The following is a 14,425-nucleotide window of genomic DNA, read 5'->3' as shown; positions in this document are numbered from 1 at the left end:
TTAAATTTTTAATTTGACAGGTGTATTGCAATATCCTTATTTGATCAAATTAGCGATGTTTTATATAATGACTACATTAATTTTGTCTAACGATATATTCTTTAAATATTATAAAAAAAAAGTATCAGTTTGTATTCAAAATGGAATTGTGTGAGTAAGATGTTCATATTCAATGTTATTTTTCATGTGGACTTCCTTCTTTCACACCATGACTGGTTGTATGTGTATGAACTTTGTAACTCCCATATTACACTTTTTGTTGTATCAAATCATGGGACTAGTTATGTAAACGTTTAAGCAAACATGTGATAAACATTTTATCAAAATTACATCATTTCATAGAGTTAGTTTTGCTCATCATATTTCTCCTCCTGACCTCTTGATCAATAAGGCATGAATTTTAAGACTATAGTTGAATTAAAATTATGAAAAAAAAAGTTTTTTTAATATATATATATATATATTAAAAAAATATCACAAGTAAGTAGTGTCAATTGTTTTATAATAAACATTGAATCAAGTTATAAACATACACGTTTGAGTTATTTTTACTTTTAAGTATAACAAATCCAACAAATGATATTAATCACAATTGAGCAAAATATTTTTATGTTTGTATATTCCAAACTCATAAAGCTAAATTATGTTTGAAATGATTTTTTTTTTGTAAAAGGTGTTTTATTGCTATCATAATTTTAATCAATTAAAAACAATTTCAATAATATGAAATAAAGTTTTTCAATTTTCCAATCAATTAGAAATCATTTTAATCCTAATTTTTTTAATAAATTAGAAATCATTTTAATCCTAATTTTTTTAATAATTTTAATTTATTAGTTCACATAGATTAAAACAGTAGTACAGCTTGCATTAAAATTTTCTTTTAATAATTTATTTTATTTTATGAACAAACTTATTTAAGTGTTTATGCAAATTTTATAGAGAATTTTTTATATACCTACAAGGAACTGTTAACAATGTTTTTTTTTTAAAAAAAAAAGAAGAAGAAGAAGGAAAGAAAGTAACCTATATTAACAATGAATTATGTAAATGATTTGAGCATAGGAAAAGTTCTTTTAGTCATGTGTTTTCGAAAAAAAGTATGGATGAGAAACATAGTGAGGAAGTATGGGAAATTCCAAAGTTAAAAGTAATAACTAATGTACAACAAAGTACTAGTTCAAGGGAAAGGTAATTAGCTTAACTTTGGGTTATAACATCATTTTTATTAATTAAGTTCATTAAGGTCTTTATAATTCTGTTTCTAACGTGCTTTGTGATGAAAGTTCTCATTGAAGTAATTGAAATTCTTTTGCTCATATTTGTACTGTTCTTAAGGAGAAATAGTATTTTAATGTAGTATATATATCTGATATAATTAATCAAATAGTTGGCTCAGTACAGAAGACAAAATGATTGTGTGGTCCTCAACCCCACTGTAACAACATTGTTCGTTTCTGGGTTGGGCTTAAATCCTATTCACTTGTTTGTTTTATTCTCAAATTATTTTAGCCCTGGGACCATTAATAATAGGAGAAATCATGGGTATGTTTTTAGAAAAATACATTTGAGAGTATTCCTTTTCATGTCTTTTTTTTCTCTCTTTATTCTTATATCTTTGTTGTATTATATTTCTATTTAACATTAAAATCTTATATATAGAGATAAACTTATGTTACAATTGATATAAAAATGAAATAATTTTTATTTTATAAATTAATTTTATAAAAAAATTAGACTTAAATTTATTATATCAAAGTATATTTTAGTAAAATTCATTGGATCTATTATATAATTCACTATCAAATCATCCACAGATATTATAATACAAAATATATTCTTAGATGATATGATAAGAATGTGTTGAACTTTTTTAGCCAAAAATATTCAAATAATAATAATTTATATTTAAGATTTCAAAATATGTAATATGAATAGTAAATTGTGTAACTCTCAGATATTTTTTACTAAAAAAAAAACTCTTTAATAAATTAGCAAAAAAATATACATATTCAAAAAGTCATCTTTAAACATCATAAATCCTGATGTATTAGAACACTAATTAAAAAAATAGAAATATTAAATATAATGAACATCCTTTATTAAAAATGTAATACATATCTTATATATAAAATAATAGTTTTATTCTTTTTTATTACTGTTATCCATATTAAAAAAATCATTTTATTTTATAGCCAGTGGTATTAATAATAACTTATTTTTAATCAATCCATTTTAAAGGGATCAAACTATTTTTTTAAATTGAATACATATTTTTCACAATATATAAATCCTAATGTAAATAAGATTGTAGTTATTAAAATAAAGTGCCCACAAAAATAGAGTTTTTAATACAACTATACATGCAAAATTTGAATTCGACAATAAATAATTACATTACGGTTTGGTGCAAACTATGATATCATGAAAATAATTTTAATTAATGAAAATATAATTGGAGAAAAAAATATATTTACTTGGTATAGTTTGAAAGGAAAAAAATATTTAACTTTAAAAAATTTAAAAATAAAATAAAAGTATATATATATATATATATATATATATATATATATATATATATATATATATATATAACTAATATGAGTTATCTAGAATAATGAGAAGAAAATTATTTTTAAGAAGGATAAGATTGACATTTAAAGTTATATGCTTTTTCACATGATGGAGTTAGATAGTGAACAAATATCCTAGTTTAAATTCTCATTTTTGGATTGGTGATTAGTCCAATTTCCTCTCTTTAAGTTAACAAGATAAGTATGCTGCTACATTTATAGAAAATATTGTTGATAGGAGTTTGAGGGACATTATCTCTATTGATGAGCCTTTGAAAACTTAAGTAGCCACTTTTAAATATGGTTTAATTTTATAAAGAATGAGTGTGATTAAGAAAAAAAAGTTATGATTTAACATCAAAATTGACACAGTTGAAAGATACAGAAACAAAACAAAATGTAGGGATTATGATCTAAACTGAAAACAACATCTGGGTTACAATATTAACCAGGAAAGCACATCATACTCCATACAAGACAAATATCTACAAGGTGGAGGCTACCAAGGATTGTGAAAAGATGAACATGTTGATACAAACATTCAATGGTTAACCAACTTTTTTTGAAGGACATGTTTATACATGAACACAATATCATATGATTAAACTTTTTAAAAAAAAGTGATAAGCATGTGATGCAGATGAAAAATAATATAAATACACACTTAATAAATAATTCAGTGTGATTGCAAGTTTTATGGGAATAAAATCAAATTATTGTTGGGTCTATCAAGGAGAGGTGTACCTGTGGGTTGCACAAACACCAATAACATTAGAGTCAACTAAGAATTGACACTACTCTTTACCCAAAATCTTAAGACAATAAATTAATGTGTCTTTAACCTTTATAAAATGCTTTACTTTCTCATTTCTACCCAATGTGAGACTTGGACTCAAACTCAGATACACAACAATTACAATATATAAAATTACAATATATAACTTTATTAGTTTTGTAAAATTAAATTACATTTAAAATCTATTTTTTAATGTGATATCACATTTAAAACCTATATACAGTGTATAAATTTAATATAAATTTCATTTTATAAATTAATTTTATATAATTAAATTAAACTTAAAATCTATTTAACAAATTATAAATATGACATTTACGCGTTATTCATATACTATTTTCATTTTATTATTGATTGATTTAATATCCAGATACATATCTCACATCCTCGTCATTATATTTTATTCCTTATGCTTCTATCACCTTATTTCTATAATGAGATTTTAGAAATATTTAGATGAAGATATTTTTTTTATCATTTGCATTATCTTATTCTCTTGTATTACAATTTTATTATCTCCAACCTCTCTCACCTACTATTTGGTCTGATTGATCACCAACCCATACCAAACGTGGAACTATATATTAATAACTAATTAAACATGGACCAGTTTATATATAAAAAAAAATACAGATAAATATCATAAGTGGACATCAAAGGTGTTAAAGGAAGGAAGAGTAACTTTTGTCGGATGGAAAACGAAGTAAAAAGAAAAGAGAAAAAGAATATATAAAAAGGTAATAGTTTTTAATGAATTATCTTCATAATTGATTATTTCATAAATATAATTCTTTCTCGTATTATATATATATATATATATATATATATATATATATATATATATATATATATATATATGTGTGTGTACTCTTTTATTTTTTTTCTTCTTTCACCTTTTTCCTTTCTTATTTTTCTTTTTTCTCTTTTTTTTTCATGCCTCTTATTATTCTTTCAAAATATAAGTGTAATATAGGGAAGATATATAGTAAAAACATTAAGGCTGTGTTTGTTTCCAAGATTTACTGTTGGAATGAATTGTTTAAAACAGACTTACAAGTAAATCATGTGTTTAAATTTAAAGATTTGAGGTTGAATGAAAATGTATTATGGGAGTTGGGAAACTACGAAGGTGGAGGAATGAGTTTTGGTGGTGGAAGAATGTTTGGGGTAACCTATCATGGGAGTTGGGGAACTAATTTCATGCTCATTGTAAAACCCATTCTATAACATGAGAGCTTATTCCATGCTCATTATAATAGGTTTTGTTTTTTATTTTTACTTTGATAATAATATATTAATTTTTACATAAGGTAAACTAATAAATTTATATTTTAATTTATTAAAAAAAATTATTTATTATATGAATTAAATTATTTAAACTTTCACAAATTTTATCTCAAAATTCACTCACTTTCGCTTTTGGATTGGGGTGAGTATTTTAAGGAGAGTACGTAGATGAATTTGATGAGATTAATAGATAATTGTGGTGTTGTTTGAATTAAGATAAAGACGATGTGATTTAAGTAAAATGAAAGTTTGTGTACGATGTAATAGGTGTGATAAATTAAAAAAAAATTATTGGATAAAATTATATGACTATCACTTTTGAGAATAAATATGATAACGTAATTATTATTATTGATTAATTTGTTAATTTTTTATATGTGAACATAAAATTTAAAATTTATAGAATACTGACCACATTAAGGATCAACAAGTTTTTACTGTCACAGATTTCCTTCAACAACACCGCACACTGTTGAGTATCCCCACACCACCTTGGTATGTGAAAATAAAATAAAAGTGGATAATTATGTAAAATGACATTGATGAACATGATTCCTATTCTTATCTCCTCGTATATGCAAGGATAATTTATCTCTTTTTTCCCACAAATCTACTCTCGGATGTCACCTCAAAATTCGCTTATGTAAATGAGTGGAGCAATCTCTATTTTGTGAGTAGGAAAAATTCATCTACAAAAAACAAACACAAAGTTAGTGTTTGGATTACATATTTACAAGAAAGTGAGTGGTTGGATTTAAAAAGACAAATGAATTGTGATGTTGTTTGGATTAAAAGATTTGAAGGGATGAATGAAGAAATTTGAAAGAATAATTAATGAAAATTTGTGTATGATAAATTAAAAAATACATTTAAAATTATATAATTACCACCTTACCTTTAAGTATAAATATGACATAAAGTTAAGTATAAATAATAAAAAATTATGTTAAAATAAAATTAAAATTGTTATTTAAAATTAAAATAATATAATAATAAGAATACTAACAATGATAACAATAATAATAATTATTATTATATATATATATATAATAAAAAATAAAAACTAACTAACTATATATATATATAAGAACAAAAAATTGTTTTTATAAATTACAAAAAGTATTATTATAATTATAATTATTATAAATATTATTATTTTTATTATTAATAATATCATTATTATGTTATTATTATTATATTAATAATATTATGATTATTGATATTATTATTATTATCATCACTGTTTTCACGAGCGAAAGAGACATAAGTGAATAAATAATACCTTGCCATACTCGTTTGTGCGCGATTGAAGAAAAAGTGAAACACCTTTCAATATGAGTGGATGATGGAAAATAAGCCTTTCATGGAGATTGGGGGAGAAACCCTAGCTTGAGAAAGAAGAAGATAAAGTAAAAATAAATTTCACTCTTTAAATTAAATATTTTGTAACTGTCCCAAACAAAATAATTTATTCCGTGAATTTTAAAAGGATACGGATTAACTAGACCAAATTTTGAAAAATAAACTAAATTCAAATCTATTGATTGTTTAAAGATAAAAAAACGTAATTAATTCATTATTTTTTTAGGAAACACAATCTTTTATTTTATTGAATTTAATAATTTTTAAGGCATGTAATTAATTATTTTTATTTCCATAATATGTTTTACTCCTCTTTTAGTGACATCTAATTGTTGCATTTTAAATTGTCACCTTAAAGTTTATAATAACGCGTAAAATATGAATTTAAAAAATATTTATTCTTTATTGTTTTCAAATAAAAATGCTTCACTCACAATTTAAGTTCAACAGTGTAAACTTTTACTTTTTTTAGTAATATATTTTTTTTATTTGACTATTAATTTAATTTCATATAAAGTATATATATCTTTATACTCTCGTAACGTTATTTGACATCCACCAAGCTCACCATTTTACTCAAGTTTCAAGTATTTTCTCTTTTCAAAATTTTGATTATACTTTTCTTTATGCAATTTTTTTTAAAAAGTGTATTACATTTAAAAAAATACAATCCATAATTTCATAATTAATCAAATTTCTTATGAAGCGAGAATGTGCAAGTGTACTATGTTTCCAACTTTTGACACGTCACTGGAAGCATCAAGACATCATGCCAGACACCTTAATTTAAGTGGCATGTGGGTCGAACTTGAATAAGCCGAAAGTGATATGATTCAAATTTTCGTGGACCATAAGCTCCTAACCTTATGAGTGTTTTTTTTAACTGTCATTTACATCGTTGAATCCGACGTTTGAATCTATGTTTCATATCTGACATTTATTATTTTAACGTGAAACAACTTGTCACGTGACGTTTATCTTGTTTTCTTTTTCCACTTGAATCACAAATATAAAACACATGTTTTTTTTTTTAATTTGCATCTGTTTTTATTTTGTAACATTAATAATAACAGTAAGTATTTAAATTTTGTTCCAAATAATATTCAATATTGCAAACATAATAAATTAAATTTACGCATGAGAAAACAAATCAAATTTTAAAGCCAATCCTTTTGCAAAACTATATGTTGTACAACAATTGCACCAATATTAAAATAAATATTAGGCTAATGATATTAAAAGTACACTAGTTTAATTTAGTGTAGTCAAAGAATTCAAAGAAAAGTTAAGTCCCTCTACCATCTTTGTTTAACAGAGATAAATAAATATGTTAAAAAAAACTGATTTCTTTATGCTCTTAATTGTCAATGTGTTTTATTTTTTAAGACTACAATTTCATTTAACAAGTAATCATTATTAGGGGATTTTTCTAATGTAAAGGAATTTCCTCCACAAACAATCCAAAACGGACCATTAAAATTATAATTGATTCAAAAGAATTATAACACCTCGGCAACTTATAGTGAATATTGACTACTCTCACTAAGCAGTATGCTTAATCATGGAGTTCTTATAGATTAGGTTACCGAAAAATAAATGCATTTTGATGATATGAGTAGTCAAATCAACCCCCTTAAGTTATCTTTCAACTGTATAGTCACATACCTATACAGTCTCTAGATTCCTCTCATTCCGATGTATGTTCGATTCGTCCATGTATTCGTCCAATCCCTTCTTTTGGTAACAATGTTTAGTATTCATTATCTGCTTGCCTCATTGAATAATTGAACGGAAGAAGACAACTAAATTTTGGATTATTCACAACACATAAAGTGCTTTTTATATTAGACCTTGCAGTGACCACTTTAAATTAACTACATTATTTAAAAAATTCTACCATGATACGAAATTAATTACATGGTAAAATGTTTATATAAGTATGTGTAAATAAAATTTATATTTTGAAAAAACAAATTAATAAAACACATTTTAACTTTGGTGGTAGGATTTATACAACTAATTTAAGTATTCACTTAAATAATTTTAGAATAAATTTCTATATGAAGTATAATTAAAGATAAAATTAAAACATAGAATACAGAATAGAATTGTATATTATAAATTATAAATAAACAATATATTTACATATCACATATTTTAACTTGCTTTTCATAGTTTTTAAAAAACAACCCACGATGTTTTTAGCACACATTCATATTATACCAATTTATTCCATATTATATAAAATTTCACTTTTTAACTACAATTTGTTAACCTCAAATTGTATATATTGATAACAAATTTTATACAAAACAAAGTTATATCTTAATTAACACGGCTTAACTTAGCATATATGTTACAAAGTACATTTAAAATATAATTTCAAGCTAGATAATATTATAATGTATTGTAGTAACAAGTCCATATAGGTTAAATTAGTTTTCTTGGTGCATTTATTGGTTAAATAACTTAACATTATCTCTTCAATTTAAAACTTCATCGATGTCATATTTTTCGTCCATTTTTAATCGCAATAATATTAACTAACGTATAAACTGTGAAAGTGAATCTATTGGATTTAATAACATCATTCAGTTTATTAAATATAAACGGCAACCTTGATTTAATTTTAAATAATAATAGATAATTCTTACCAATTAAATAAAATTCAAACAAACAAAATATTTTATTCTTTCATATATTTTGATGTCTGTTAATAGCTTTTTTAAGAAATAACTAGAAACAAACTCATTTGATATATCAACACAAATAACAGTAGTAAAAAACTAGGAACAATAATATTATATATTTTTATACTGTCTACACAGCATTAAAATAAAACCCTTATTCAAAATTACTCAAACTTCCTCCTAATTAAACCAATTAAATTAAGAAAAGTTGAGGTACAGATATAAATTTATCTTAAAAGAGGGTTAACAAATATAATCCTTTTGATAGACATTTTATTGTTTAATTGTTTTCTAAAATCACAAAAAAAAAATAGGAGAAAGTGTCATTAAAAGAATATAAAAGTCTCAAATTTTGAATCAGTTATAATAATTTAACCATTAAAAGACTATCAAAGAGTATATCATATTAACATCTCTTCCATCTTAAGCCTTTTCCAGTGACCTCAATCCATGCCACGTCAGACTTTGTTAAGGGAAATTTCCTTGTTTAACCTTTGTTAACCGAGGAGAAATTTCCTTTTTGGAGGTATTATATACCAAAGGAAAAAGAAAAAGAAAATTAAGCTCTTTTTTCTTCTATGAAAAACTTCTCATACTTTTATTCCATCATCTATTCCTACCCTTTCACTGATTGATCGAGTCTTCCTTCCGTTTTCTTCAGGCTTGTTTCTGCTAAACTCCCATCTTTCACACTTCACTCTCCAACTTTTAACACTCTTAACTTCTCACCAACTTCCTGTCATGTCAACAAACCACCTCAGGAATGGAGACTCCGAACCTCTCCTTCGTCAAACTCTACTGTCTTCTTCACAGAGATCCATTGTCAACTCCACATCCCAGGTTGCTATTGTCGGCGTCAATGTCAGCCCGATTGAGAGCCTCGATTATGAGTCAGTTTTTCCTCCTTTTTTTCATCTGGGTGTTGCGCTTTTGCCCAAAGTTCAAATCTTTTCCGTGACCCACCTCTCAAGTCTCGCGCTTTCTGTTTTGGGTGTGCAGGATTTTTGAGAACGACTTTTTCAAGCAGGATTGGAGGAGCAGAGGAAAGGCTCAGATATTTCAGTACATTTTTATGAAGTGGCTCTTGTGCTTTCTCGTTGGCATGATCGTTAGCCTCATTGGCTTCTGCAACAATCTCGCGGTTGAGAATCTCGCTGGCATCAAGTTTGTGGTCACCTCCAATATGATGTTGGAGAAGAGGTAACAATGTTTTAAATTCTTTTGTTTTATTTTTCTAGCTGACCATTTGTAATTTATTTTCATGGATTGGTTGAGTTTTGGAAGCTTGGGATTTCTCGCAGGTTCCAGTTGGCCTTCTTCATATTTTTTGTTTCTAATTTGGCTCTCACGCTTTTTGCCTCCTTAATTACGGCTTTGATAGCACCTGCGGCCACAGGTTCAGGTATACCTGAGGTGAAGGCTTACCTAAATGGGGTGGACGCACCTGGAATATTTACTGTGCAAACTCTTTTTGTTAAGGTATACAATGAACTAACACCACGCTTATTTAGTGTTGGGGTTTGCCTATACAATAATATGATCTTGACCATTATGATGATCATATTTCATATGATTTTGATGTTCTCTGACCTATGTTTGCACATGCAGTTAAATTATAGAGGAAAACAATAGCAACACATGTTCAAAATTTTTGTTCATTATCACTAGGTTCTATTAAATTCCAACCAATAGTTAAAGAGAGATTTGAGAAGCATATTGCTAGTATTTTTCTTGGAACGTAGGACTTTAAAAGTTTTAGGTGCCAGGTGGAGTATGCAAATGACGTAAACACTAGATAGTAATGAAAGATGGAAAGGGAACAATAGATTACCCATATTTGGTCAGTTTATACCAATTGTTGAAGTCGCGTGTAAGTCCAAAACGGAATCCACTTCCCTTTCCTATTATCATTCATTGACATTGCTATTGGCACTTCACAAAGTGGTGTAAATTTTGCAACATTTTCCAGTAGTCATAACTTTCCTTTCTATATTGTTAATTTTTGTTTATATAACTTCTTGTTTATCTCTAGATAAAGTTAGGTGAGCAACACATTCCAAAACTTTAACATACAGTACTAAGTTGCTAAGAGCTGTGAAGTGATGAAAAATTATGCAACTTTTGTGGTGTGCAAATGATCTTTCCCAGTACAGTTTTAGCCACATTACCCATCATTTAATTACATGATTCTTTCTTTTTGTCTTTTATTTTTCGTTTTCGTCTGTAAGTTATTTTCTTGTTTCCCACAGTACATGATTTTGTCTTCATGAACATGTTTAGGAATCAGGGAAAAAAGACGAATGGCTAACTCATCTAATATTTCCTGTTAGCTATGATAAAATCATCACTAGGTATATATTACTTGTTTAACTAGTGTGAGATGTATTCTTTTGTCACAAATATATTTGTGCTGTCAGCTGAGACATCTATCTAATCTAAATTTAAATACCGTATACATGAGGCAGACATATATCAATGTTGTCCCCTCTCCTCCATCTATGGTGCTTTCAATATTCTATATTTTATTTTCCTCCCTTAATTGTGATAGAATTCTGAAACTAATATTAAATTTTCACGTTTCTCCAATATCATTTTGTTTCATAATATAGGTAACACTGTCTCTTAATTAACTAGTACTCTGGATTCGTTTTTCAGATTCAGCCATCCTCAAACAGGATTTCTTGTTTTCCCTGAAGAAGAAATTTACTTTCATGTTGGTTCTTTCTACAGATTATTGGAAGCATTACAGCAGTTTCTTCATCACTTCTTATTGGGAAGGCAGGACCTATGGTGCATACAGGTGCATGTGTAGCAGCATTATTCGGTCAGGGTGGGTCAAAGAGATATGGGCTATCGTGGAAATGGTTACAGTTTTTTAAGAATGACCGTGATCGGAGAGATCTAATAACCTGTGGATCAGCTGCTGGAATGGCTGCTGCTTTCCGCGCCCCTGTTGGTGGTGTGTTGTTTGCTCTGGAAGAGATGGCATCTTGGTTTGTTTGCCTATCTATTAAACATTATAGCTTTGCTCCTGTCAACTCTCAAATTTTCATGATTTTTGCTTGAGAATTGGAATCATACTTTTTCTTATGAATGGTTTTGTCAATGATGTTTATTTCCTCCTTACCTTTATTTTTAGTGATAAAAAATTTGTCTTAAATTTTGTTATTTCTTGTATGTTTTCAGCTGCATATTGTGGCCAAACTTCATCCAATATAATTTTATTCTTCACCATTTTGTTTACCAACATGTTAAATCAAACTCCTCTGAAACTATAATAGCTCCTTTTTCTTATCAAGCATAACTTTCATTGGGTTTGGGTGGATTGTTAGGCATATATTGTTAGGCTGCTGATTAATTTTCTCTTATTTTTTTTTTAGAATTGGTTTTCCTTTACTTACAGTGGATGAATTGTTATGTTTTATCTTATCAATCTTAAAATCCATAAGTCTATTTGTTCCCGTAATAAATGTTTAATTTCTGTCCTACAGGTGGAGAAGTGCCCTTCTGTGGAGAGCTTTCTTCACAGCAGCAATAGTTGCAATATTGCTCCGTGCCATGATTGACCTATGTTTAAGTGGTAAATGTGGGCTATTTGGTAAAGGGGGACTGATAATGTTTGATGCTTATTCAGCGAGTATTTCATATCATTTGGTGGATCTTCCTCCAGTCTTTATTCTTGGTGTTATAGGGGGGTTACTTGGCAGCTTATTTAATTTGCTGCTGAGCAAAGTTCTTCGGATATACAATTTTATCAATGAGTGAGCTATCTTTTAGCCTTAATTGCATTCAACAAATTGAATTTCTCCTAACATTGTACTGTACATTATACAAAGCTCATTCTTTCCATCATTTACTTTTGCAGGAAAGGAACCATTTTTAAAATTTTGCTTGCTTGTGTAATTTCCATTTGTACATCCTTCCTTCTTTTTGGTTTGCCATGGTTTACATCTTGCCGACCTTGCCCACCTAATCCAAGTGAACCTTGTCCTACAATCGGCCGGTCTGGTATCTACAAAAAGTTCCAGTGCGCTCCTAATCATTACAATGATCTTGCAAGCCTCATTTTCAACACGAATGATGATGCTATTAGAAATCTATTTAGCAAGAACACCGATGACGAGTTTGAGTTGACATCAATGCTAATTTTTTTCGTTACATGCTTTTTGTTAAGTATCTTTAGCTATGGAGTTGTTGCTCCCGCTGGTCTTTTTGTGCCAGTTATTGTTACTGGTGCATCTTATGGACGCGTCATTGGAATGCTGCTTGGCAAAAACTCCAATCTTAACCATGGTCTTTATGCTGTACTGGGTGCTGCTTCCTTTCTTGGTGGATCCATGAGGACGACAGTTTCTCTGTGTGTAATTATTCTAGAACTCACCAACAACCTCTTATTGCTACCCTTAATCATGATGGTGCTATTCATATCTAAGACTGTCGCAGATGCTTTCAACGCAAATATATATGACATTATAATGAAAGCCAAGGGTTTGCCATATTTAGAAACTCATGCTGAACCTTATATGAGGCAGCTAACCGTAGGTGATGTAGTAACAGGTCCACTGCAGACATTTAATGGCATAGAAAAGGTTCGTAACATCGTGTTTATTCTCAAAAGTACAGGACATAACGGGTTTCCTGTTATTGACGAGCCTCCTATGTCGGAAGCTCCGGAGTTATTTGGCATAATCCTTCGTGACCATCTTCTCACATTGTTGAAGAAGAAAGCTTTTATATCCTCACCTGGGGCAACCAGTGGCGCCGTCTTTGATAATTTTGCAGCCAATGATTTTGCAAAGAAGGGTTCGAGCAAAGTTCGTCTAAAAATAGAAGATATAGAGTTGTCGGAGGAAGAGATGGACATGTTCATAGATCTACATCCATTTACTAATACTTCTCCTTATACTGTTGTGGAGACAATGTCACTGGGAAAGGCCCTTACACTTTTTCGGGCGCTTGGTTTAAGGCATCTGCTTGTGATACCCAAGATTTCTAGTGTAAGTAAAATTCTCATGCCTTGTTAATTTTGATCAAGAAAGTTAATTACTTTTCTCTGATGTTCACTCATCCAAGTTTTGTGCATTGCTAACTGCGCAGAGATCACCTGTGGTTGGTATACTCACACGGCACGACTTCATTCCAGAACATATTTTGGGTTTGCATCCCTTTTTGGTAAGAAACGCAGGGAAAATACTAAGATTTTAGACCCTTGTCTAGGCAACACAAATTTGGTCATCAGAGCAAAAGCTCACATATTCTTGCTAAAGCTTTTTTTGGGCATCTGACTAAGGCTTCCCAGCTCAGTTATTCTTATGTTGCAGAACCAATTCTTATTCACGAGACCAGATTACTAGTAATAGTTTTTTTCCATCTCCATGGAATACAAAACTGAGTCATATGACAAAATAATAATTGTATGATTCAGTGAGCCCTTTTTTCAACCATTGCTCATTGTTGCACTTTGTACATAAATTATGATATGTGATATATAATTGCCTGCCATAAAATTGTGTGTTGTCAATTGCATCAAGTGGATTTCGTTTTACTTTAACTCCATTATATTGTCATAATAATTTACTCGTGGTTTTCTGAAGGTGTTTGGCCTCGCAGTCATAAAGAGTAGTTTATTCAATTTTTCAATGGGTATGTTTAGGAGTAAAATGTTAGAAGGAGTAAAATTTCGTTGTGTTAATTATCATTTATTAACAATGGAACAC

The 14,425-nt window shown here is 28.4% G+C and overlaps 1 protein-coding gene across 1 annotated transcript; it reads left to right on the top strand.

The window, feature by feature from the left end:
• Positions 1-9,263: 9,263 nt before the first annotated feature.
• On the top strand, positions 9,264-14,229 carry LOC108342732 (putative chloride channel-like protein CLC-g). The gene is made up of 7 exons (XM_017580525.2): positions 9,264-9,598; positions 9,708-9,908; positions 10,010-10,187; positions 11,439-11,701; positions 12,200-12,469; positions 12,574-13,705; positions 13,806-14,229. The coding sequence occupies exons 1-7, from the start codon at positions 9,450-9,452 to the stop codon at positions 13,911-13,913; spliced, it is 2,301 nt and encodes a 766-aa protein (XP_017436014.1). The 5' UTR covers positions 9,264-9,449; the 3' UTR covers positions 13,914-14,229.
• The last annotated feature ends 196 nt before the right edge of the window (positions 14,230-14,425 follow it).

This window comes from Vigna angularis, chromosome 1 (genome assembly GCF_016808095.1).
Source record: "Vigna angularis cultivar LongXiaoDou No.4 chromosome 1, ASM1680809v1, whole genome shotgun sequence".
Lineage (NCBI taxonomy): Eukaryota > Viridiplantae > Streptophyta > Magnoliopsida > Fabales > Fabaceae > Vigna > Vigna angularis.
This window is presented reverse-complemented; position numbering and strand designations above follow the sequence as displayed.

Bases quoted from the DNA above. Each gene is read 5' to 3' on its own strand.
- LOC108342732 (XM_017580525.2), top strand. From the start codon at position 9,450: ATGTCAACAAACCACCTCAGGAATGGAGACTCCGAACCTCTCCTTCGT. The intron at 9,909-10,009 runs GTAACAATGTTT...GATTTCTCGCAG, and splicing joins AATATGATGTTGGAGAAGAG to GTTCCAGTTGGCCTTCTTCA. The intron at 11,702-12,199 runs GTTTGTTTGCCT...TCTGTCCTACAG, and splicing joins CTGGAAGAGATGGCATCTTG to GTGGAGAAGTGCCCTTCTGT.